The following is a 24782-nucleotide window of genomic DNA, read 5'->3' on the forward strand; positions in this document are numbered from 1 at the left end:
TAATAATGTAATTTGCTACTCCTAATAGTAATTATCAGAAATAACTTATAATAATAAATAATTTTCTGCAATTTTCAAATATTTTCATTAGAGTTTTCTTTTCCTTTTCCACATCTCCATTTTCTCATAAATAAATTTGCATACAGGTATTTAAAATTATATTCTGCCACAAAATCTGAAGAAAACATTGCTTTTAGTCAGAATATACTGCTGAAAGACTTTATTGTTTCTAAAAATTAATGAGATTTTATTTTTCTTAAATTGGAATTTTTAGAGCAGTGGTTTGTGTTGCATGAATCATGAATTGCCCATTGGAAATGCTTTGTTCTTTTCCAAGTAGTTTCTCATCCCTTTCACTGTTACCTCATATTTTTATAGACAGGAAGTAGGCAACTATGTTATGAAGCTGCAGTATTTGTAATTAGTATTCAATGTTATGCTGTTGTCATCTGTAAGGACCTGATAATGAAAAAGTAGACCAGAGAGGTTCTTTCAAATTGTAGAAAGATAAAGGGGGATAATTAAGTTTTAATTTGAGTGAAGTGGATTCAGAATTTTGACCAATTAAAGTCTCTACGTTTGTATTTTCCGCTACACGGTACGGTTTGTATTGATTTTCAACCCGTACAAAAACACAAGTTGTTTTAAAAGTTAAACTTGCGTTTAAAGGGCTCTTGTAGTTTATTGAATGGCTTAGAATTACTTGTTCTCTTTTTCCCCTCACTCTTCCAATTTATCGTGATTTTGATGACTTTCGTCAGTCATGGCCACAGACCTGACAGGTAAATACGGTGTGGTCCCTTAGTAAATTTTTGTCTTGTTTGTTTCTGTATACTGTATACTGTACATGCATAGTTTTCTTGTGTTTTACTTTATCATTTCATTTTCAAAATTCTCTCCTTGGAACCAAACTACTTAGTATGATTACAGCTGTGTATTTTCTTTCATTTGTTTTCATTTAGTTTATTAGCATGATAATCACTCTTTTATCTTCTCTGTTAGTAGTTCTTTTTTAAATATTTGTGTTGCCTGCAGCTACATTATCTGTGTGGCATAAGCATTTGAGTCTCCAGAATGTAGTGTTCCATAGTACAAAGATAAGAAAAAAACAGTATAGACTTATATACAGCTTTATCAGTATTGCGTACAGTATGTTACTTTGAACTGCGTTTTTAATTCTGTATAGTGTACAGTACCTAAATCATCTGCAAGAATGTTAAAAGTAATATTTTCAGTGTTGTCAACTATAGATCTTTATCCTCTTATCTCTTTTTATTTTAATAAATGTTTTACCAAGATTTTGGTTTGTTCAAGGAAGCAGGATGGAATGGCATTTAGTGTAGAACTGCCTTACTGTGGCTAGGGCTACCTTCTGTGCGGAGCTTACATGTTCTTCAATCTTTGTTTGTTTCCTCTTACCTTTGTGGTTAGATTAGCTGGGATCTCTGAATTGTCACTGTGTGCTTGGATGTATAGGCTCACACTAAAGGTACGGTAGGGTATTCTTTCCAAGAAATAGAACTTTCTGATAGTGGATGGATTGACACATTCCCACACAGGGTGTATCGCACCCATTGGATTAGTCTTACAGAAAATCATTGTTCATTCCTCAAAGCTACAGAGCCATGTCTAAGTAAAAACAAAAACAAAAAACCTTAACAAAGCTCGCAACATGGTCATTGGTGTTTCCCTATGTTCTGCCATCCTTTGTGTCAGGCTTTTTCCTGGGGGAGTCATTAATGAGACACTTGTCTTCTCTGAATAGGACTGATGGGCGCCGCTGGTCTTTGGCATCTCTTCCCTCTTCAGGTTATGGGACCAACACCCCAAGCTCTACTGTTTCTGTAAGTCTTATATTATTTCTAGTACAGTAGCTGTGACGGAGACCTTCTTTAGTTAGGAAAACAAAACTGGGAGTCACTGCTCTGTGAAGACTGAGATATGCATTTTATGGCTGAGGGAGCTGTGTAGTTTATATATTACTTAAGAAATCATTAAAAGGGAATTAATCACCAGTTTTATGTTGATAAGTATTCAACCTAAAATTGCTCATTTGCAAGTAGAAGAATTTTGTTGACCTTCTTATTGCTCATTGTGAATTATTTCCACATAACTGACCTACAGTATGTTGCAATTACTGCCATGTTTAACTGCTGTGACTTTCAGTCCAGATTTCCAAATGCAAGGCAGCAAGTGACTTGAATAGCAAATGACAACATTTGCACCATTATGACAGAGGTTGGGAAATGGCATTTGTATTAACTGTATGAGTCAAAATATGATTTCCCATACTGTTCCTTCAGCATAAACAACACAAGGTTGGAAACAATATTTATGAGTCTACAGCTTTGATAAAATGGTTGGCCATTGTAGATTGATTAAAAAATCATCCCATGTCTTCTCTGAAGATTAGAGTTGGGATTTACAGCTCATATTATAACATTCATGTGTATCCTACATGCTTCTTGACATATTGAAAGCTTCCCAACAGACTAAACATGTTTGTGTTCCTGTTACAATACTGTATGTATGTGTGGCAGTAATCCCACACCCACTGACTGTGATAATTTTGTTTTTCATCTCAGTGTTTTGAGATTTTTAGCAGGCCTGTCTCACAGCAGAGCATAGTCATGTGTGATCAAATTCATACAGTGAATGAAATTATTATTATTATTATTATTATTATTATTATTATTATTATTATTATTCAGATTGTAGTCTAAGAGTACTATAGAAAAAAATAAATGGAAAATGCTTTAGTTATGAGATATTTAACAAATATTGTTTCGCATGCTTATGGACTATAGTATGTAAGCATTGTTGTGCTCTAGATTTGATGTTTCTATAACAGATTGTGGCATGAAGTTCAATAAGAGTGAATCATCCCACCAGCAGCTTTGTTGTGCGATAACATTTTTTGGAAGATATTCTCTTTCAGCCAACCAACCCACTCTTAGTACTCTCCTCTATAGCTCCTCTGATTTGTTTATTGTCGGTACAAAAACTGAGATTGCAGAGATGGCATACAATCAAATACTTCTTCCTATTCGGTATGAAAATATTTTCTTTTAACACACTTTAAATAAAAAAAAACAGTAAAAAATATGACATTAATGAAAACACCACTACTAAAATATGTCATCAGTTTCATCTTGTCTTCTATTAGTTGAGGTAACAGGAATCAAAATTGATAAAAATAATATTCTAATAAAAGAATGACAACTGTTATACAATTTATGTTTGTATGCTGATTGTTGTTGATCTTTATCTTTTTTTATCTGATTTTGAGTTAAAAGTATTAGCAACTGGCCCATAATTTTTGCCACTGCAGTTTTTGCTACAGCTTCCTGGGATTGAGTATCTGTAGACTGCAAATATTGTTTATTAGGTAGACAGTAGATATAAATAATTGGTTCTCATGGGGCTTGTGTTCAAATATTAGGGCTTCATGAAACACAATAATATAAAAACATACACTTAAAAAGAAATGTGTTGATGAAAGCTTTATTGTAAATATACAATATGTCATACATTATATGGAAGTCCAAAGGGTCTTTATCAAAAGCGTGTTTCATTGTGTCTTGAAACTGCAGTGGCAGAGCTTGACAGGAACAAAAATGTATCAGAAAAACATACTGTATATACAACTGTTCACAGAGAAAATAATTCAATACAGAAACCTCCCTACTTGGCCTTTTATTTGACCTAGGACCAAGCTGAAAAGTCCAGATACTGTAATATTAAATTTGAATAGACCACAGTGAATGCAATATTCTTTTTTTTTCTTCTCAATTTACAAATCCCTAGGAATTACTCCACCTGGTTCTCTGTCCACAGATCCTATAAAGTTGACCAGCAAAGGATGGAAAAAGATCCAATACACATTGGCCTAAACATACTGTCAGTAAATTTGCCTCCAGAGTAAACAACAGTGCTGGGCTTTTGAACACCTGTTGCTGAAGATATTGCAATTTCTTAGATGCCTGGGCAGCCACAGAGGTCTCTGTTGTGTGGCAAACCAAAGAGGCCTAGACTGGCTGGACTTGACCAGTTAATCATGTGGCCCAGTGGTCTGTGGACTGGAAGGCCCAGCCTGCGTGCTGGAAAGAATCCCTTTTTTAGTTAAACCACTTGGAGGCCTACGATAGTACCGGTAATTAAGGAGGGGGCTGGAATTCACACAGTAACACTGTTATCTGTGGCCCTGCTCGCGCAGTTCTTTCTCTGCTCCTGCATACTGTACCTCGGACATATTAGCTAGACCAGGAAACAAGTCCGCACTGTAGTCAGCTTTTTTCTTTTCTTTTTCAATATATTTTCATTTCATTTCCAGTCATCCTGTTCATCACAGGAGAAACTGCACCAGCTGCCATTTCAGCCTACGCCCGATGAGCTGCACTTCCTTTCCAAGCATTTCTGCACCGAGAGCATCACCGGTGATGACCGAAGGAGAGCCACACCAATGCGTCCACGGTCCAGGAGCCTCAGGTACCAGGAAATAAAAGCTTTATTAACGTTGACAGGGAAGCTGCAGCTACCTTATTGTAACAATAAAAGGTCCCATACAGTACATGTACTGTATAGTATAGAGGGTTTCACGATTAAAAAACTGACAAACTGAAATGTAAAGATAATCTTCTTTTTTCACTCTGTCATGGAAAAGTCGGCAATGCTGCAAAGATATTACAGTTTTCATCCCCCTGGATCCTTATTTAATTTCCCATTGGACCTAAATAAGTTTAAATGACAATGCTTTTAAAACCAGGATTCTATTACCAGAGCTTATGTATAACACAGTGTTAATTTGTCAATGAAGCTGGGGTAGAGGAAGTAAATAGTTCACTGTCCTTTGGAAAAAACAACATGGGGAATAACCATTTTTGCAACATTTGTAATTGCTATCAAATAGATCTTCAGAAAGTAATTGTACTTCAGTCTAGAAATTTGTTGGTAAAGGCTTTTGAGATACAGTATATTGTATATGGTGTAATCTTTTCTTCTTCCTTATTTATGTGTCTGAAACAGTTTTTATTTAACTGTCAAGCTTTAAATTTTGTATATGATTTAGCCTGACACAGGAAATCATTTAAATACCTATTATTTAGAAATTGTGCTGGAGATTAGGTAAAACACAATGTCCCTACAGAAAATAAATCCTAGCTGCTCTGTCTTTATTTGTGTGGTCAAGTATAAGAAACTACAGTGACACCTTGAAGTAACAAGGCACATACATTATCTGGAGAACCAGAAGTTACCATAATTAGCACCTTAACATTTTTTATTTTAGGACCGTTTTATAATTACCTAATTTGAATCTTTAAAAAACTGTTAAATATATTCTCATACTGTATATACTGGCAATGTTTATCCTTGCCAGTATTAACTGGATGACAATCATAACTTGGTTTTAATCTTTATTCTAAAACTGGTAGTTAAATTGATCATTGATCAAAACAATCAAAGCCCCCTTTTGACTATATGAAACAAATGCTATGCAGTGTCCATTGGTAAAAGAATCCTGCCTTTATAAATTCCATTTCATGCACAAAGAAAAAAAAATCTGTATGAACCCCATGTTAATCCTACATCTACAGTACAATACAAATATGGAAACAAACATGGCTAGATCTCCTAACTGATTAATAAATATTTAATTTGAATGCATGTGCTGTTTTTGTGTCTTTCTAGTCCTGGACGATCTCCATCATGCTGTGATCATGAAATTATTATGATGAATCATGTCTACAAAGAAAGGTTTCCTAAGGTGATCATTATTTTCCTATTAAAACCACAAAGCTGGAAACCATCTTAAAGAATCTTACACACCACCAGGCAGCCACAAATCCTGTATTTTACTTAATGAAAATTATTTTCAGTCATCCAAATGCCATTGAACTTGAGTTTCTTAAAACTTTGATTCCTAAATCAACTTGTAAAAGTGTCTTAACAATGTACAGTACTCTGTTTGCTATAGTTATACATTCCTACAGGGTTTAAATGTTAGTAGAATTCTTCTTAAGTAGAAGATGGGGGACTTGTTTTCTATTTTCTTGTGTTTTTGCACAAAAAATGTTAAAAAAAAGTATGTTTTGGATAAAGTTCTTGAAAAAACATATTAGGTAAATGGAAACATTCTTAAAGAGACATCTCTAATGCATGACCCACTTTTGTGATTTAAACAACTCTATATTTAATACTATTTTAGAAAGATTTTGTGGAAGATCCTAATTTCAATATCAAGCTAGGACTGTCGATGCTTTCCCTTGCAGTCTAATATTAAAAACCACACTTGAAACTTGTAGAAGGTTCATGTTGATAGTGAAAACTATCCTAATAATATTAGTTGCAAAATAATATAAGATGAGGTGAGATGTAATAGTCAACATGATGAAGAAAAAAAAGGTTTTGCATCAGGTTCGATTATACAATACGTTGCAATGAACTTTGAGGTGTGAAGTGATGGATTTTGTATAGCTGATCTTAACTTACTGCAAGTTACTTTAGCTTCTCTAACTTGAAATCAAATTACAGCTCAAAGGAATATGAAGGCAAAGGGGTTTGTAGGATAAAGCTGGAAAAAAACATTACAAGGATGTGTAAAAGTGCTGGCCTCTGAATTTGAAGACAAGCAGGGGATGGATGTAATTTATAAAATGTGTCACCTACATCTGCCCTTGAATCACTGCTATTACCTTCCGCTAAAGAAACATCTTTTACACTTGCTGTATAGGGAGCAAACTTTCTTAACTCACTACCTTGCATTATTTTGGGTCTAAGTGGCACCTGGAATGCAGCGCAAATGCTGGTACTTTAAAATGACATTTTTTCACATTTTCTTTTTGTTAAATAAGCTTTTCTTAATTTGTTTCTCTTCAATTTGAATGAAAAACACGGCTTTGTAACATGAAGGTGGTAGTGTTTTAGTGGTCCATGTTATAGAGGTTTTTAATCACACATACATTTTAGGATGTTATGATCTTTGAGGTATATTTTTTATATATATATATTTAATTTTCAATTAGGCGACTGCTCAAATGGAAGAGAGAATCCAGGAAATTATCCGAACCAACTCCCCAGACAGTGTGCTCCCCTTGGCAGATGGAGTCCTCAGCTTTGCTCACCATCAGATCATTGAGCTGGCACGAGACTGCCTGGATAAATCCCGCCAGGGACTCATCACATCTCGGTACTTCTGTGAGCTGCAGGAGAAACTGGAAAAGTTATACCAAGAGGTTCGTGTCAATGTTCTGTGACCAAAGATAGAACAAATTGCTTGTGTTGGCATTTATGAATTAAGTCTCAGGACAGTGACTCATTTATGGAAAATAAAAGACTGAATATTAAAATTAAAAAAATCCCTTTCCTCAAATTGTGGCAGCTGGTAGCCTACATGTGCCTGGTCAGATTTTCATATGCACCTGTAATGTGTTGGTCCCAGTTGGCTGTGAAACTAGGTCAATCAGAAGAGAGCCACTTTTTTGAAGAACATTTCTTTAAAATGCAGTGATTTATTGTAATAGTTATTCTAATTTGTACTCTAGGCTTTTTACATGTATACCATAGACCATGTTTCCTTATGTTTCTGATTCATAAACTGTGAAATTTGTTACTTATTTGCATTCAAATGTGTTCTTTTACTTAATGGAACATTTTCTTGTAAGGTTTGTTAAATGGATGTTCCTATCCATGTTCTAGTATTAATTAATAACTTATAACCCAACTGCCTGAAGAGGCTGTTTTCAAATGTACGGTATTTAATGGTTCCTACATGGAATTTAGGCCTTCTGAATGACTTGGCCAAAAAAGATGCTCACTCCAGGCACAGGACGAGCTCTGTGATGTAGACAGTACAAGCTTGGGTCATGTCACTGTTGATCTGTGAATGGAAATCACCAAGTGGCAGTAACAATAGGCTCAGTTCCACTCTGGGTTGGGTTGAGATTAGTCAGCCAGGACTTTCTCTTCTCGTAGTGACACCAGGACCCCTGCACCCTTCGATGCACCAATAGGCTTGATGTGCAATGCAAGGGTGACACACCTGGCCTCTCATCTGTGCTTGAGCTAAAGGGTGAATGGCTTCATGTATAGGTTTTTCGGAGATCCCTTCTTTCTCCAAGTCTATATACAGGGGTTATTAGTGTGAGCTGAGATACTGCATTAAGATACAACTGACGATTTCGCATTAGGTGGGTGTGTAAAAATATAGTTGGCTAATAATAGTTATCGAAATGTTGGAAAATAGGACCAATGAAAATCAATTTTAAGATCATGATATTTACAGATGAGTTCACGGATTCTTTTATCATAAAGCCTGGGAACCAACAGAATATAAAAAACAAGTGGGGGTGGTCAGCCCTTTTTTGTGGGAAGGACAAACTTTTAGAATAAAAAAAACAAGCAGAATTGTCTGGTGAAAGACTTTTCTGTAGCCCCTATTTACAGATTCCTTGAGCGGAAAGCTGGTATGCCCCCGCTGAAGATTCGTGTATGCTGTTTGATGCCTCTGTTTCATCTCACAATGACATTGAACTGTTCTCCCTCCTGTCTGTGGTTGCTCTGGGTTCATCACAATTTCTGATGGGATGAAAAAGGGAAGTAATCCCTGGTGAACTGCAGAGCTCCATTTAAGTGCCAGTCTTTGCTTTTCATGGATCAAGGTCGATTTGAAATGAAAGACCAACACCCCCCCACCCCCCACCAATGTATTTTTCTCTTTTTGTAAAAGCTTCTTTTCAATGGCAAGAGTTAACGCTGTTCTGTGATTTAGTCCCTGAACACCAGGCCTTCCCCAAATTATGCGAGTGCATCTTTTTTATGCCGTCAAACTTCGTCACCACATTCTGCAACAACTGAAATAAAACGGCAGTTCTGCCTGTTTAGTAACTATGCTTGCTTGCTCAGGAAAAAAGGTTGCATAAATCATGGCAATTTAATTATGCATTTTTATTTAATTATGCATTCTTTCTCGCACATACTATACATTCATGAGAAATAGGGATTTTTTTTATTCATTTTTATCAAGATGAGTAATTTGAGAACCATTTCTTTGTAGGAATTTAATGGAGTGATTTGGGGCTCAAGGGCACAACAGCAGCATTCCACCTGGGATTTGAATCCACAATACTTCAATCTGGGAACCATAGCCCTAAACATTACTCCACATTTATGTTAACTTAATAATTTAAATCCTTATTTACTGTACCACACAAAGGCTAATATGATGTTATTGTCATGGACAATGTTGTAGTGTAAAGCTAGCAAACATTACTGATAATGTGCACTCAGAAGATGCTGACAAAATCAAATAATACATTTGCAAAAGAAAGAGCATTAATTGATGAAATTATTTAATTTAAACAAATTTATTGATAATTTGGTAAACATAATTTATTTGAGCGATGGTCTAGTCATATGAATGAGGAACTTTCCTTTGCAACTTCTTTTAAATCACTAGTTAAGTCTTAAGTTGCAAACTTTACTAGTGTTCCTATTATTGATCCCTGCAGTACTCCAGCAAATTGTATAACTCAAATTTGAGCCTTTTCCCTTTATTATTCTGTTGTCTATTCATTAGATTCAGTTCAAATATGTTCATTACCTTGTGTACCACTTGCAATTTAGGAATTTATCTTTCAAAAGCCTTGTGAAAGAATATACTATTTCATATGCTCTGTTTGTATCTATTGCTGATGCTGTTGAAAACCCTCTAAAAAGTAAGTTAAGTAAAACCTACTTTTCTTTATACAATTTTATATCCCTAAAAGTATTTTACCACAACTCTGCAGTGTCACAAGTAGGTTTGAGATTAGTCAACCAGGTTCTTTTCAGTTAATGAAGAAACCAAAGTCCTACAACTTCTTGTGCAACTTCAGGTTTGCAATGACATCACTGAGGGAATCTCTGCTGTTGCTGTCGACACTAACCCTCCTATTAGGTGCTAGAAAATAAATGACTTGGGTGGGCAGGTTAGAGGATAGACAGGGAAACTCCTGACCTTCCAACTTCACCATTAATTGGATTGGTAAATTACAAAGGTGCAAGTACTTTGATTTAACTAGTCTGTGACAAACTGGGATATTGAGGAGATCTCTTTCCTAATTTTATGAAACCCAATAAGAAAATGTTAATGTAACTTAAGATTTAATGCTGCAAGTATAATTTTTTTTTGTTCTTATTTCACTGCACAGTCACACGAGCGTTCGGAGAGTGGAGAGGTAACTTTTATTAAAGAACTGGTTAAGAAGATTCTAATAGTTATCGCCAGACCTGCTCGTCTTCTTGAGTGTTTGGTAAGTGTTCATTTAGTAAGCATTCCATTTAAATGAATTTGCATATATCAGCCTTTACTTCTTAAGTGTCTGATATAACATGCTAATTTCCATTATAGCTACAAAACAGTTAAAGGGCTGCCTGATCTATTATATAAAGAATTATTACGGTACTGTATGTTGAGAGTGGTGCAGTGGACATCTGTAATGCTTCTTCTCCACGATTTCAAGTCATATACTGTACTTACAGCCCTTCTTTGTTCTTTAATTTTTTGAAAATGTTTTCTGGTAGTGCACAGCAATCAATCCTATGAAAGTACTTCTTCCAGATTTTACTTATTCATATGAATCCTTGAATACATTCCACATTCTGCCACATTATTATTGAACAATAGTTTTCTTTTATAAAATCAGTATAAATGCACTTGATAATCTGTGATTTTGTGTTGACATTAATCCAGAAAAATCAAAAGAGCCTGGTAGAAATTGTATTATACCCCAGCACCTATCATTATGGCCCTGGGCCATGTGCTGAATTGCATCCTTCATGCGGCTCTTTCAGTGAGCAGCAGATTACCATGCTCTTTCATTTGAGCTATCTGAGAGATGGCAGAATGAGGATTCCTCCTCCACACAGCCTGCTGGTGTACAGTGCAGTACAGAGTGGCAGTACAGCGCTGCTTCAGGAATATGAGCTTAATTTCTCATTTCATCTCCCCATTGCTTTTGCTTCTAAGGTTTTTTCTTATCTACTGCTACTTCTGTAGTAAAAGTTAGCATTAAAAATAAACTACAGTACATCTAATATCGGATAAATTAACTATGTAAATAATAATGGTAACAACAACAACAGTAATGATAATAATAACTGTAGTTTTAACAATGGATCCTGCTTAAATTGTAAGTATTAGAATTACATTTGATAGGCTGCTCCTCTTACTATGAGATTGCAATAAGTTAGGTTAATGAGTCCTTGCAGAAATGCACTGTGTATAGCCTTGTGTGTAATCAATAATATGGAAACGGCACACATCTCCTTTTCCACATATGTCTAAACCAGTATGGAGACTTTAACCCAAGGACACAGTAACTCATTGAATCCTGCATAGTAGAAATCCTTGTCAAGCCTGGAGCCAGGACTTACCTACCTACTGCATGTTCCTGTCAGTCAATAGAAATCATAGAAGGAGATCGAAATCACTGAGTGCCAGGAGGCCTCATGCCGTGATTGAAAGCATTGCACCACACTTCTCTTTGTGACATGAAATTAAGGCTATGTCTCTCCAGGAGCTGATCAGCTATTGTTAATCTGCTATGTGCAATGCCAGTTCCTATGGCCAGGTGGCATGTTCGTTTGCAGGCTCAGGATGATCCACACAATCCTGTAACAGTGGACTGTGCAAAGCTGCTGGGCAACCTCACTTTCAACCTCATTCACTTAACAGTTTTTGAGTTGTTGTTTTTTTTTACTTACCACTGTTATAGCATTGTTTAGCTCTCTAGTCCCATTTACAGTACGGTATGAAAAACAGTTGTCGCATTTTGGCATATGTAAAACATATTCTGCTCTGATCTATGTTCCACATGAACCCCAGAATATGCTGACTGGCCTGTTCTTCTCACTTATTTTATTGTCATCGTTTCAGGAGTTTAACCCTGAGGAGTTTTACCACCTTCTGGAAGCAGCAGAAGGTCACGCCAAAGAAGGGCAAGGGATCAAGACAGACATCCCGCGCTACATCATCAGTCAGCTCGGCCTCACCAGGGACCCCCTGGAAGGTAAAGACACCTCTGAGTGATCTGCAGAGAGGACATTATGGGGACAAAGTCAGTGTTTGTGGTGAATGTGGCACAGCTTGATTCTTCCAAGGTTTAAAAATAGTTTTCAGTTTGGAAAAGGGCTGAATTGCAATAGCTAATTCTGCGGTATCACACTTACATGTGGCTTGTTAGCCCCGTAACTGTTTGAGATTGGATTTTAAGCTGAAAAGCATTTGTTTATAAATAAAGCTTTATGTATGTGCTAAACTCATGTTGGTTCTAATCATCCAGACCGGTAAAACTAGTACTGATCGGCTGTTCGCAGTTTCTGCTGGAACCTGGACCACCTGAATAGATGATCAGTGTCTCTGCTTTTTTATGGGAGGGAGTCTAACAATAGTTCTTTAATTAAGATAAAATAACATACTTAAAATTGTTGGCAACTGAAAACAATATTGATAACATCATTAATACTACTAAAATGTCTGAGGTCAGTTTTATTTAAATTAATTGAAGGCTTAATAATTTATTAGGCTACTGTATTTAGCAAAACTGTAATACTAATCTAGCACCTCATGATACATTATGATCTTGCTTAAATGTATTACCATTTTCAGTTTTAAGAACTTTATAAGATTTTAAGCCCCATTTTGGAATCCCATTTTGTGTTTATTTTCTCCTCTTTCTTTGGTTATGGACTTGGCTTATGCACTATGCCGAGAGCCAAGTGTTATGAAGTACATTTCAAAACCCGTGTTCTATTTGCAAGTAGAGTTCCACTGTAGTTAAACTTTTTTTGTGGAGCTAAATTTAAGAATAGCCAAAAACATCTTGTCAAACTTTAAACCACATACCTGTATTTCTTTATATTAGAAAATGCTATAAACATTAAGTTGCAGTTTAAGTTTGTGTCCTTCAGGTTTACAGTGTTATATTTCACCAGGATGGAGAAAAGAAAGTCATGTATTCTACTGGCTGTTTCTTTATATTGTGAATTGCTGCTCTTTCATGAGTCCAGTCGTATTACTGTTCTAATGAAATCCAATTGTAATTTTAAGTGTTAGGTTTCCTGGTTAAAAATGGTTAATTATACAGTTCCAGTTTACTCCCAGATTGTGTTCTTCTTGAGTTTTGGTGGACAGAAGCTGCTAAGGTTTGCAGACTGAATAGTGTCTAGTCTGAAAGCATGATTACTCAGTGAATAGCGATTTTGTGTGTATTGTGTTGAACAGATTGTTACTGACACCACACTTCATCTCTGCTTGTGAAATGCTGCATTAATTATTGGTAATTGTAAATTTACTTTCCACAAAAAGAAATACCTCAACAGATTCACACACTACCAGACAAGTAGCACTGCAGCTCACCAGCTCCCATGAGAGAGATTTCTCCATTCTTTTCAAATGAGTGTTTCTGTCTTCTTTTTCAGCACAGCTTTCACAAAAGGGCAGAAATCAACTGAATAAAAAGGGGACAGATGGTTAATGGCATTTTAAATGTGTATTAGTCTCTGTGGGGACAGTAAAATGGTCGTTTAACTTGGCACTCGCATTGCTGGCTCCTGCGGCACATCTATTACTCCCTACAGTTTGCAGACTATTAGACTTTAGATAATTTGTGATAATGATTTGTTCTGGAGTTGTGATTTTCTTAAAGATATTCTACACGTGTTCAGCTCTTTTCCACCCCATTGCCCTCATTGAGAAGAGCTTTGACGTCAGCTTCTCTAGCTCAATGCTTTGAAAAAGTAAAAATACTGCTCATTTTGAAAGCGTTATGTCTAAGATATCAAAAAGAAGGGCTAATTAAGAGATACTGTATGCAGTGTGGGTCATGAAATAGTCTTGCATGGATTTCATTCTGTACATTGAATATCTGTTTTCTGCACTAGGGTAAATCATAAGATTCAGCAAGATGGAATTATTGCAGGTTAAAGTAGAAACTGCTTATTTCTAGAAGTTATTTTTTTATCTGTAAAAATTTTAGTAATGTAATTTTTACAGAAATAATGGTGACAGAGTATTAGTAAGTGGGATATTAGATTTGAGATTTTTTTTCTAAACTTAAATGTTTCTATGAGATGTTTTTATAATATGAGACAAACCCTATATTGAACCAATATTGACTTTTGCAACTCTTCCTCAGAAATTGCACAGTTGGCCAGCTATGACAGCGGAATTGCAGAAACTCCTGAGACTGATGAATCTTTGAGTGTAAGTAGCTTAGACACCTTGGTCTTGAAGTGTAATAACAGTGCCATGCAAAATCAGAGATTAAAGCAGAGAAGAAGACGTATGTTGTCATACTACATTCTAAGAACTGCTTCTTAGACAAGAGCAGCAATTCACGGGAATTGTACTGTGAAGTGCAGCTCAAAAATATGTTTTGGGATTTATCACAGCTTTAAGATAGTCTTTCAGTTACAGAACTGTGTTCCTCCAGAGTAACTGAGTTGTGCTCAAATGTTTCTGTGATATATTGTCCAAAAATAAGCACATCCAGCGAGTCTGTATGAATAGTACATCTGATTATAATCTTCATATACTCTACCTGTGAGTTAGGATTAGAGCCTTTGTAAGTAAAGAGACTAAATACAGTGTTTAAAGTATTGCTCCAAATATATCTCAGATACTGTAAGATGTTTTATATACTGCTGTGTATTGTTTGGTTTCTGTGTTCCCAGAGTGTTAGTGTACCACTAAAGTCTCGACGTAAGCCTTGTGAAACGGATTTTGAAATGATCAAACTGATTAGCAATGGGGCTTATGGGTAAGTAGAAACTGGATCTCTACAAAATTCCTTGTATTTACGTAGTATGTTTTTTCATTGGTGATTTAGAAGTCACTAATACTGTACATATGAAGTATGTCAACAAAACATGTATGCATTTAAATGTGGGATTGTTTTTTTATTTTACATAGTTGGATCTTTAACTTTGTTGTACCCAAGGTAAATTAACACTGTACAGTATTTGAATAATTACCTATAAAAAAGCACAGCTAAGTAATTAGATGATAACAATGATAATAAGGATAACTGATATTCTTAATAAAATAGATGTTAAATTAGACTGTTGATAGACGTGTTTTAGTTTCATGATGGTTTAAAATGTGTTATTAAATTAGATGTTTCCAAGTAGGATACAGTAAAAAGTTGCTTCAAGAGCAACAAATGTTGATTTCACCGATTCATTGATCGATTGAACTAAAAAATAACTACTACACAGCAGTGGTTAATGCTTCAAAAAATAAACATTGATTTTACCTGATAATTTGCTAGTATAATAAATTTGATTCTGACACTCCTAATGTAAAGTACTGGATGCACTGCCCCATCAAAATATTAGAGAATGCCATGTTCCAAAAAAGTGACCCAATTTCTTCTACACTACATAATTGGCCAACATGTGGTAAGTACAATGATCCTTAAGGACTGCAAAGTAACAGGAGACCAGGCTTTTCTTCAGTGTGCTTTGTTATGGAAAGCAAGGCTGCTGTAAATGACCTTGCATGAATAATGATTCTTTGTGTACAGTATGTATCTCTGAAAGAAAAAAATGATTTGGCTAATATGTCAATTCAGACAGCCTCAGGGTTTACTGGCAATAGGCAATGCAGTGTATGGTGGATGAATCTACTGAACATCTACTCTCATTTCCATGCAGAGCTACAGTATGTCAGCTGTTGCTGGCTACAGTAAGCGTGTTCATATCTCCGTAGATTTCTGAAATCATCTAGTGGAATAAACCATACAGTGTGTGCAAATGTAAATTATAATGGAGATGGACTGATCCACTATTAGGTGTACAGTAGTTTATATTTGTAAGTGGGGAAAGGTAGTACTTTTCCTTTAGGCAACAAAAACATAGAGGATAGACTCTGCCAGCAAGTTCTGGAGCCTAACCACTATTTTTCAGCTGGTTATTCATGAGTTGCAGAAATTGGACCCCAGAATTCCTGTGCCTGAAATATAATATTTCAAGATGTAGATTAATTGATTTTGCTCATTGCTTAAAATATTTTTTTCACATTTGTATACAAGTAGGAAGTGAAGTGGAAATAGGAAGTGAACAGGCACTTTGAAAATTGACGTTTTATGTGAAAAAGTGGGATGACAATGTTGTCAAATTGTTTAGATGCTGCTATTTTGTCTTAAAAGAGATAACTAAGGAAACAATCGAAATAGAATCAGTAGGTAAAGGCAAACTTAATGTGTATTTTTTTTCTTTTTACGCAGTGCTGTTTATTTGGTTCGTCACAAGGAGACAAAACAGCGATTTGCAATGAAGAAAATTAATAAGCAAAACCTAATCCTGAGAAACCAGATCCAGCAAGCCTTTGTAGAGAGAGACATCTTGACATTTGCAGAAAATCCATTTGTAGTGAGCATGTATTGCTCCTTTGAGACCAAGCGACACCTTTGTATGGTGATGGAATATGTTGAAGGTTTGTCAGATTTTCTGTTTCTTGTCTTTTTTTTACAGCATATGGCATTTGTGTCACCAGAAACTTAATTTTAAAGATCCATTATTATCTTTTTATGCAGTTTTATGTACAATTAAAGCATACAAGCGCTGAAAAGAAAATGGGAACTTTAAACAGGAGATACACAAAGCACTTCTACCACAGTCACATTTTTAAACATACCATGAAGTGATGTTTTTTTCTTTTGGTAGAAATGATAGTATTGCTATCTGAAAATGTATAGGATGTATTTTTATTTTCTTTTGAGTGTCTTGCAGTACGTTTTGAAATCTTATAATGTGTGGTCTCACAGACTGCTGAAACCCATGTACTTGTGTTTTAGCAAAGTCATGCCCACAGCTACTGTAAAATGACCTCTCTCTTTCTTGTGCCACAGGAGGTGACTGTGCCACTTTATTAAAGAACATGGGCCCTCTGCCGGTGGATATGGCCAGGATGTATTTTGCAGAGACAGTTCTGGCCCTTGAGTACCTCCATAATTATGGAATAGTCCACAGAGATTTGAAGCCAGACAAGTACGTAAATAAGCATTCCTTATATTCTTTGAATAGAGAAAAACCAAAGCCCGAGATGTGCCAGAAACCCATTTCTTTACCAATGTCAAGAATGTTTTGATCCATTAAAGATCTTATTTTCAGTACAGTATAAATTGGAGTCTTTGTGTTCTTCTTTATTATTTGTTCAACACAGATTTTTAACTCGCTGGCTAAAAACAAACAACTGAACTGCTAAATAGTTGGCTGTTTTCTTCTTTTAATGTATTCTTATTAGACAAAAAGTGCTGGAAATAAAATGAGTCTGCATTTTAGGTTGTTTACTTGCGGCCCTGTTTAATCTTGCAGTGGCTTGCAAAATATATTCAGACCCTTGCTATGGTGTCCAATTTAGTAAAATTACAAAATGATACATGTACTTTAAAATATTACTTTTTATTCTAAAGACTAAAAACAAAAGAGAAACTGTTTCTGTTGATAAGTTGCTAAGTCTCTACCAACTGTGTGCTGTGTTGGTGCAATTTCTGCTTATCCTTCCTGACAAATTTGATGTTCTTAAGTGATCCCCAAGCAACTTGAGAGACCTTGAGGCAGTTTTCCAACCTTTCTGCAGATTCCCAATAGGACTGAAGTCGAGACTTTGACTGGGCCGCTCAAGGACATTTCTTATTCCTAGAGTATGCCACTCCAGTGAAGCTTTGGCCTTATGCTTTGAATCATCCGTCTTACTGTTAGGTGTATTTTCACCCCCAAGCCTTTAGTTTCAAGCCTTTAGTACACTGAAACAGGTTCTCCTTTGCAGGATATCAGATGGGTTTTTCACTATGCCGTACAATTTTGTGGTGTGACTGGGATATTAGTGACTGATGCACATTTTTCCCCATCTCAGCCATTGAACTAAGTAACTCCTCATCTTTCTAACCTGGCTGCTCAGTTTAGAGAAAGGATGTGATTAGGCAGAATCTCAGTAATGCACCTTTCTGTTCTTGATGATTTGAAGAATATGCCAGTGTGACATCTACATTTTTGTACTCTTCTCATGATCAGTGCTTTTCAATGACAGTGCCTTGCTTTAAAAGATCTTTAGTATTCATGAGTGGGACTTTGCTTAAAACGCTCTATCTGACCAAGGAACCTCACAGTTTTTATTCTGAACTAATGAAAACTGCTATTATTGAACACAGAGACAACATACCTACTGTAATTCTGTGGATACATTTTGTTCACCTAAATTAATTTAGGATTGCTACATCTAAGTGTTTGAATACGTCTGTATATACAGTATAACTAACATTAATTGCTACTTCAAAGTGTTGTGACTGTAAGCTTTAAAGCAACTAAATTTGAAAACTGTACAAAGATCTGAATACTCTTTTAAGGCACTGTATGTTTGGATTTGGGTTAAGTCATTTTTGATGTTTTTCTTCTTTTGAAGACCATGGCAGTGTAATTACATATATCAGTCTGTTAATTTAAAATATCTGAGTACTTACATTCACACAGGAAATTACATTTCTGTGAAATCAGTAATTTTATAATGGTTTCATTTGGAATCTTATTGAGTTATGAGCTAAGTTTTACATGTGGGCAGAACTGGAATAATACTGTCACATTTCAGCCTTTTGGAGAGCTACCCTTGAATTAACCTTATTTCTATTAGGCTTGATGCTGAATTATGAATTATATTTTAAATTGAACTAAAAACATTAAATGCTCTCTTTGAAATGTTCCATCTCTGATTGTATTAGTCACACTCCTGAGGCAATTTATTTTAGCCAGTATGGGATTCTCATGGGTATATAAATTGCTTCTATTCAATAGACTGCTTGTCTTTTCAATAGGAACATTTTTTTATTTTTTTACCACGAAGGTTATGAAACTGGTTTGAAGTTTGAAGCAGGGTCTCTCTGCTTCATGACAGGAGGATAAACAGCTTGTACAATACTGCTTTCTCTAAGCTATGGTGCTCCTGAGTTTTAAAGCAGCACATTGAGCACAGTTCACAATTATTCAACCACTTCACCCTAGATAATGAAATTAGCCCTAATGGATGTGTGTATAAACAATTTCTCATTTTTCTAACATAATAATCTTTTTTTTTTTCTTCCTTAGTTTGCTAGTAACATCCATGGGACACATCAAGCTCACAGACTTTGGACTGTCCAAGGTGGGATTAATGAACATGACAACTAACCTGTATGAGGGGCACATTGAGAAAGACGCAAGAGAGTTTCTAGACAAACAGGTATGTGGGCATAGCTAATATTTTAAATATAGTTTTAGATTATAATTCTCTTAATTCAATAAGACAAGTCAAGAGTATTAAAAACACTTTCTTAATACCTTTGTATGTTGTGTAAATGACTTAAGGTACAGTATAGTTGTAAAACAGAAAAATGTGACAAGTGATTGTCTTCTGCACATTTTATAAAATGCTCTGTGTGCTACAGCATCCCAGAGCAAATTATATTGAGAGTTTCAAAATCTGGCTAGTGCAGTAGCATTTAGTTTGCTTCTTGAATTCTGGCTACAGGATATGTGCGATTATTAGCTATATTTAAACATCTTAGTTTGTGTTTATTCAAGATTAAATAACCTCTGTTATGTTGAAAATAATATTGTTGAGATGTTTCATTCAAGAACTGTCAAAAATGAAATTAAAACTATGTACCTTCACCCCTCTGACATTTGACAGTTCTTTACAGTTGAATAATTGACAGTTATTTTCAAGCCTTCTCTCCTTGTAGCTACCTTCCATTAATCTTACTTGTAATTCTTATCATTGAACACAGTTCTTATTTTTAACATTATGTCAGCAGAGCATGTTGCCAATGCCTCAGACTTCACAAAAGGAAAGAAAATAAGCAAAGTATTTTCACTGACTGTAAAACCTGAGTGTTCAAAATGCATTTGCGTTACTTCGAACATAGTTGTCTGGTATCTTTTCAACAAAAGTTACAATTTTTCTGCATTTCATGTATAATGTTAACTGCTATACTAAGTTAAACAAACTAATTATCATGAACCTAAAAGTGTTCTTATTTTGCCAGTTCAGTACTCTTTAGGTAACAATGAGTTATATTTAACTATTTTCTAGACCTTGGGAAAGAGTCATACTGTATGCAATTTTTTATAATGAACAGTTTTGAGGGACAAATGACCTTTTGTAAAGAAAGAGATGAGTGAATGTGTATCAGTTGGTAAACTGCAAGACTGAAATGCAAATTATATTCCATCTGGGATTAGTGATCAGAATCGCCTACTGTATATAGTCTGTTTAAGGGACAGGTAACACTAACCTACTGTATAATTAGTTATCATTCACCCTGTCTTTGAATGAAATGGAATCATCAGAAGGCAATGTTAAAGAATTGTTGTGTTCCCCCCCAAAAAAAAACAAAAAATGTGAACCGCTTTATTTGGTAGATAGCAGTATTAAAAAAAAGCAATACATTTACCTCTATAACTATTGCTGTTGTTCTGTGGGGAGTACAGTAGATGGGTCTTGTATTGTACTAGGAGTTATGAGGAAGTGTGTGTACAGTACAAAGACATGCTCCTCTAACCCAGATCTCTGATATCAGTCAGGATTGAACAGAGCCAGAGACCCAAAGGGAATGGCAAGTATACAAAACTGTTAAGCAAAATTCACTGCTTCTGGTACATGTGCATTCTGCTTGCATACTTAATAAGCTAGTTTTCAGAATGAAACCCACCAACTGTCTACGAGATCCCATTCCTTCAAGATCCAAGGTGTAGTTTCACACATTATCATTGTCTACCTGGTCTGTGACCTCATCAGCTGACCAAACACTATATCCACAAGATTCTGAAATGACAGTTTAGGGAAACTATTAACACCCTTGAAAGCATCCTAGAATGTTTGGAGTACTGGGCTATTAGGACATGATCATTTGATGGTATAATAAAAAATAGAAATATCTGCATTGCATTATGCAATTATTGTATGCGTTTGTTATGTTCTACTCAATTTGCATAGATAAATAAAAATAGGGTCTCTCACTCTGCTGCACTGCTAATGCGCTGGACTCGCTGTAGATTGCAGTGTTGACTACAAGACTACACTACTTTACAGTCCAACTTCACCAAGTGCACCTGCTTCATGTGTGGGGTGTGCTGGCTTAGACAAGATGCAAACTGAATCCCGGCTGATGGCTATGATTGCACCTGTCACAGAGACCAAACAAGGACACACAGACTTGCTTTACAAGGTTTTTTACAGAGTTATTCAAAACTCTTAAAAAAAACAGAGATTTTCAGTTCACATCAAAGATAATCTAAGGCACTCATAATGTTGACTGGAAGAGTTCAGCACTTTGACGCTGGGCCATGCTTCATTAATCTAGTCTGTCCATCAGAGAATCGATTCCCTTTGCATCCATTGCTATAGTCTGGATTATTCTCCTAACCACACTGTTTTCAGCAATGCACATTATACAAATATTATATTTCAACTTAAATAGAACTTAAAACTTATTTCAGTTAAAAGGTATAAGTACCATCTAGTGCACATCACACTTTTGCTTTCAGTATATAAATGGCATTGCAAATTAGACACCATATAGTTATTTGCACTGCTAAAAGTACAAACGACACTCTAAATGTCCTTGCATGACAGTAACTGATAAAACTACTGGTATTGTGATTTTGACTGCTGTGAATGTTAGTGTATATTTCAGATTTAAATCCAGTGCAGTTTTTCATTAATAAATAGCACCTAGAAATGGAATGCTTTTATAAATGTTTTGTTCTGCTAAATTATTATGAATGGAATTCCAAAATGATTGGATTCCTCCATACATCTCGATTAGCAACAGACACTGCACTCGCCATTGTTTTTTAATATTCCACAAGATTCTTCTGGAACGTTTTCCTTCTTTAGATTTTACTAGTCAAGAAATGGCTGTGATATGAAGGGTAAGATATTGGTCTTCTTATCACTCTCAAAGATACTGTACAGAGAAACTCCTCTTTGTTTATGAAAGAGTCAGTAAGTGCCAGCTCTTCCCTTGTTGTAAATGTTGTGTTGTTTGCAGGTGTGTGGAACTCCAGAGTACATAGCTCCAGAGGTTATTCTGCGCCAGGGTTATGGAAAACCAGTGGACTGGTGGGCCATGGGAATCATCCTGTATGAATTTCTGGTTGGCTGTGTGCCCTTCTTTGGAGACACTCCCGAAGAACTGTTTGGACAAGTTATTAGTGGCAAGTGCATTTCTTGTTCATTATGCAGAACGAGCTTTCCAGAGAATATGTACGTGTACTGTACAGATGGTAGACTAAAATAATATGTACTCTAGTGTGTATTTGGGGTAATTGCTATGCAAAGATGATCATTTCTAAAGGTGTAGTCAGTCTAGATTCTAGCAGGTTAAATAATTGTGCCTTTAGTGTCACTTATGAGGCCTGAAGGTTCCAGACAAGAGCTAAAGCAATAGGGCTTGAAGCACCATTCCAGGCCTCAGGTTTCAGAGACTAGTGTGGCAAAAACTGTATTTGAATAAGTAATAGGTTTATACCTTGCTGAAAAAAGAAGAAAGAAAACACAACGTTTCGGCCGTGGAGCCTTCTTCAGGTGTGTCAACAAGGTGTGTCACACACCTGAAGAAGGCTCCACGGCCGAAACCGCAAACTGCTTTATTCCTTACATTTCCTTTGGTTAAACAATTTAGACTCATAATTAAAAAAAAGGATGTTAAGTACTCGTTGAAAGTATGATCAAGGTTAACTGAATATTCAGTTCCTGCAAATGATCTCTTAAAAAGCGGTAAAATACAAATCAAACTGCACTTAAAACGCTGGATTTCAATTCTGTATTCTTTAGCCATCACTAGAAGATTTCTTTGATAAATAAAAAAAAAACAGTATGTGTTTATTTAATGTATAAAAGGAAAGGGGTGTAGTGCTGTTTGTTTGAAGATGGAGCAGCTGTTCCCTCCACATCTAAAATTCAATAACCTTTCAAACATAAGCCCCTAAGCCAACCCGTATGGCTGTGGAGGCCTTGCAGCGAAGCTAGATGGTAATTGAATAGACTCCCCAGCCCTCTCACCTGCTGTTTTCAGAGTTCCCTTGCAGTTTTTGAAATCCCCAGCTTTCCATTGTATGCCCCCCAAAGTTCAGAAGGAAATAAAAGCCCAATTATTTCCCTCGTAATGATGTGTTCCACGAGCGGTTTGTATTTTGAGCTGCCCTGGTTGTGTTTTTGAAAACAGCATGGGTATCTTTAGAGTCCTCCTGAAGGCAATGTGGGCAATCCCCATCAATCTCTTGAAGTCAACTCAGTTGCTATACTGAGATTCATTAAGCACAGCAAGCAACTGTATAAACAGGGAACAGAGTTAAGCTCCCTATTATGCAGCACTATGTAAATGAATGGATTTATATTGTATTTTTTTAGTTTGGCTTTAAAGGGCAAGGGAATAGATGGTTAATTAAGGGAAGAAGAACACACTTAGAACTGCTGCCATGGCCTTAAGGTTCAAATGCATATTCATGTTTTTCTTCCAAATCTGATTAAAATCTGTGGTACAAGCTGCTGGCTAGACAATCATGGAAATAACTCAATTTTCTAATTGGTTTGCCTCACACGTCCTCAGGCACTCTTTCGCAAGTGCATACAAATGCTTTCCTGTTTGCTACAGTAAATATAAAAGGGCCCCATTTCTGTTGTTTAAACTGCATGTTTTATTAATTTAGTGATTGTTCATTGTTCAGAAATTTAAAGAGTTGAGTATCACAGCATACATATGACCTAATGTCTTCTTGCATTTCTGGATGCCAGAAGATATTTAAAAGGTTCATGCACTGGAGAGTGACCTAAGTCAGGAACTAAGTCAGTTTTGAGATAAAAGAAGTAAAGTAGTAATGAGATCTCTGTGCTTCAGAAGTGAACAATGGTAATTTCAGTGTGAAAACACAGGAACAGAACATGCCACTCACCCATGACCACAGGAAGATAGTAACGAAGCCTGTGAAGTGGAAATAAAAGGATTCAGACTGCTTTAGTTTGAGCAAAATAGAAAAAATTCCCAGTGAATTTCTAACTGAATCTAAGGTAGCTGAATTAGATACTATGGGCATCCTTCTACAACGTTATGATGTGTAGCACTGTACCATTGCTTTTTTTCTAATTTGAAAGTCACTTAACATGATTTTCTTCACACCGGTAACCAGGTGTTTTGTAATTACATCCTTTGCCCTGCCTGTTCTCAACCAGATGAGATAAACTGGCCTGATGGGGAGGAAGCTCCTCCCCCTGATGCCCAGGAACTCATCACGCTGCTGCTCAGACAGAACCCCCTGGAGAGAATGGGCACAGGTAAGTCTGCGCTGTCATGCAAGTGCAGCTACAGTATATTTTACAACTCCCACTGTACCAAAACAACCAACAGGGTTGCTAGGATTAACCGTAATGGACATATCTGTGATTATATCCATTACCTCAAAAATACATGCAGCTGTTCTGTTCACGGCATTTATAACTTCCCAAGGTCAAGCTTTAAAAGTCTGTCGTAAGTTTGATATCTTCAAAATATGTTGTACTGATTATGTTTTTATTATAAATACGTGCTGTATTTATTAGTGTCATTCTTGTGATCAGTTAATTGTTAATTGACACTCACTAAGGGAAAAAACTGCAGTCAAGACCCAAGTTCTCCATTTTCTTGGGTTTACTGGAATCCTTTTATAGATGCTGGAATTACATTGGGAACTGTTTACATAGGGGATTGTTTTTAGAATTTCCCTTTTCCATT

At 35.9% G+C, this 24782-nt stretch overlaps 1 protein-coding gene across 14 annotated transcripts in view; it reads left to right on the top strand.

Moving 5' to 3' along the window:
• Positions 1-24782, top strand: part of mast4 (microtubule associated serine/threonine kinase family member 4) — a 193720-nt gene that overhangs the window by 154492 nt on the left and 14446 nt on the right. For 6 of the 14 annotated variants that reach the window (XM_069187097.1, XM_069187095.1, XM_069187105.1 and 3 more), the window contains 15 exons: positions 762-782; positions 1766-1844; positions 4334-4488; positions 5689-5764; positions 7023-7232; positions 10188-10289; positions 11915-12047; positions 14175-14242; positions 14713-14798; positions 16266-16474; positions 16890-17028; positions 19120-19252; positions 20592-20627; positions 22065-22230; positions 24245-24346. In XM_069187097.1, coding sequence (XP_069043198.1) covers positions 762-782; positions 1766-1844; positions 4334-4488; positions 5689-5764; positions 7023-7232; positions 10188-10289; positions 11915-12047; positions 14175-14242; positions 14713-14798; positions 16266-16474; positions 16890-17028; positions 19120-19252; positions 20592-20627; positions 22065-22230; positions 24245-24346 — 1715 coding nt within the window. The remainder of the gene's footprint in view (positions 1-761; positions 783-1765; positions 1845-4333; positions 4489-5688; positions 5765-7022; positions 7233-10187; positions 10290-11914; positions 12048-14174; positions 14243-14712; positions 14799-16265; positions 16475-16889; positions 17029-19119; positions 19253-20591; positions 20628-22064; positions 22231-24244; positions 24347-24782) is intronic. The other 8 variants (XM_015337844.2, XM_015337852.2, XM_069187101.1 and 5 more) reach the window with 4 other exon arrangements.

The sequence above is a fragment of the Lepisosteus oculatus genome, chromosome 3 (assembly GCF_040954835.1).
Source record: "Lepisosteus oculatus isolate fLepOcu1 chromosome 3, fLepOcu1.hap2, whole genome shotgun sequence".
NCBI classification, from domain to species: Eukaryota; Metazoa; Chordata; class Actinopteri; order Semionotiformes; family Lepisosteidae; genus Lepisosteus; species Lepisosteus oculatus.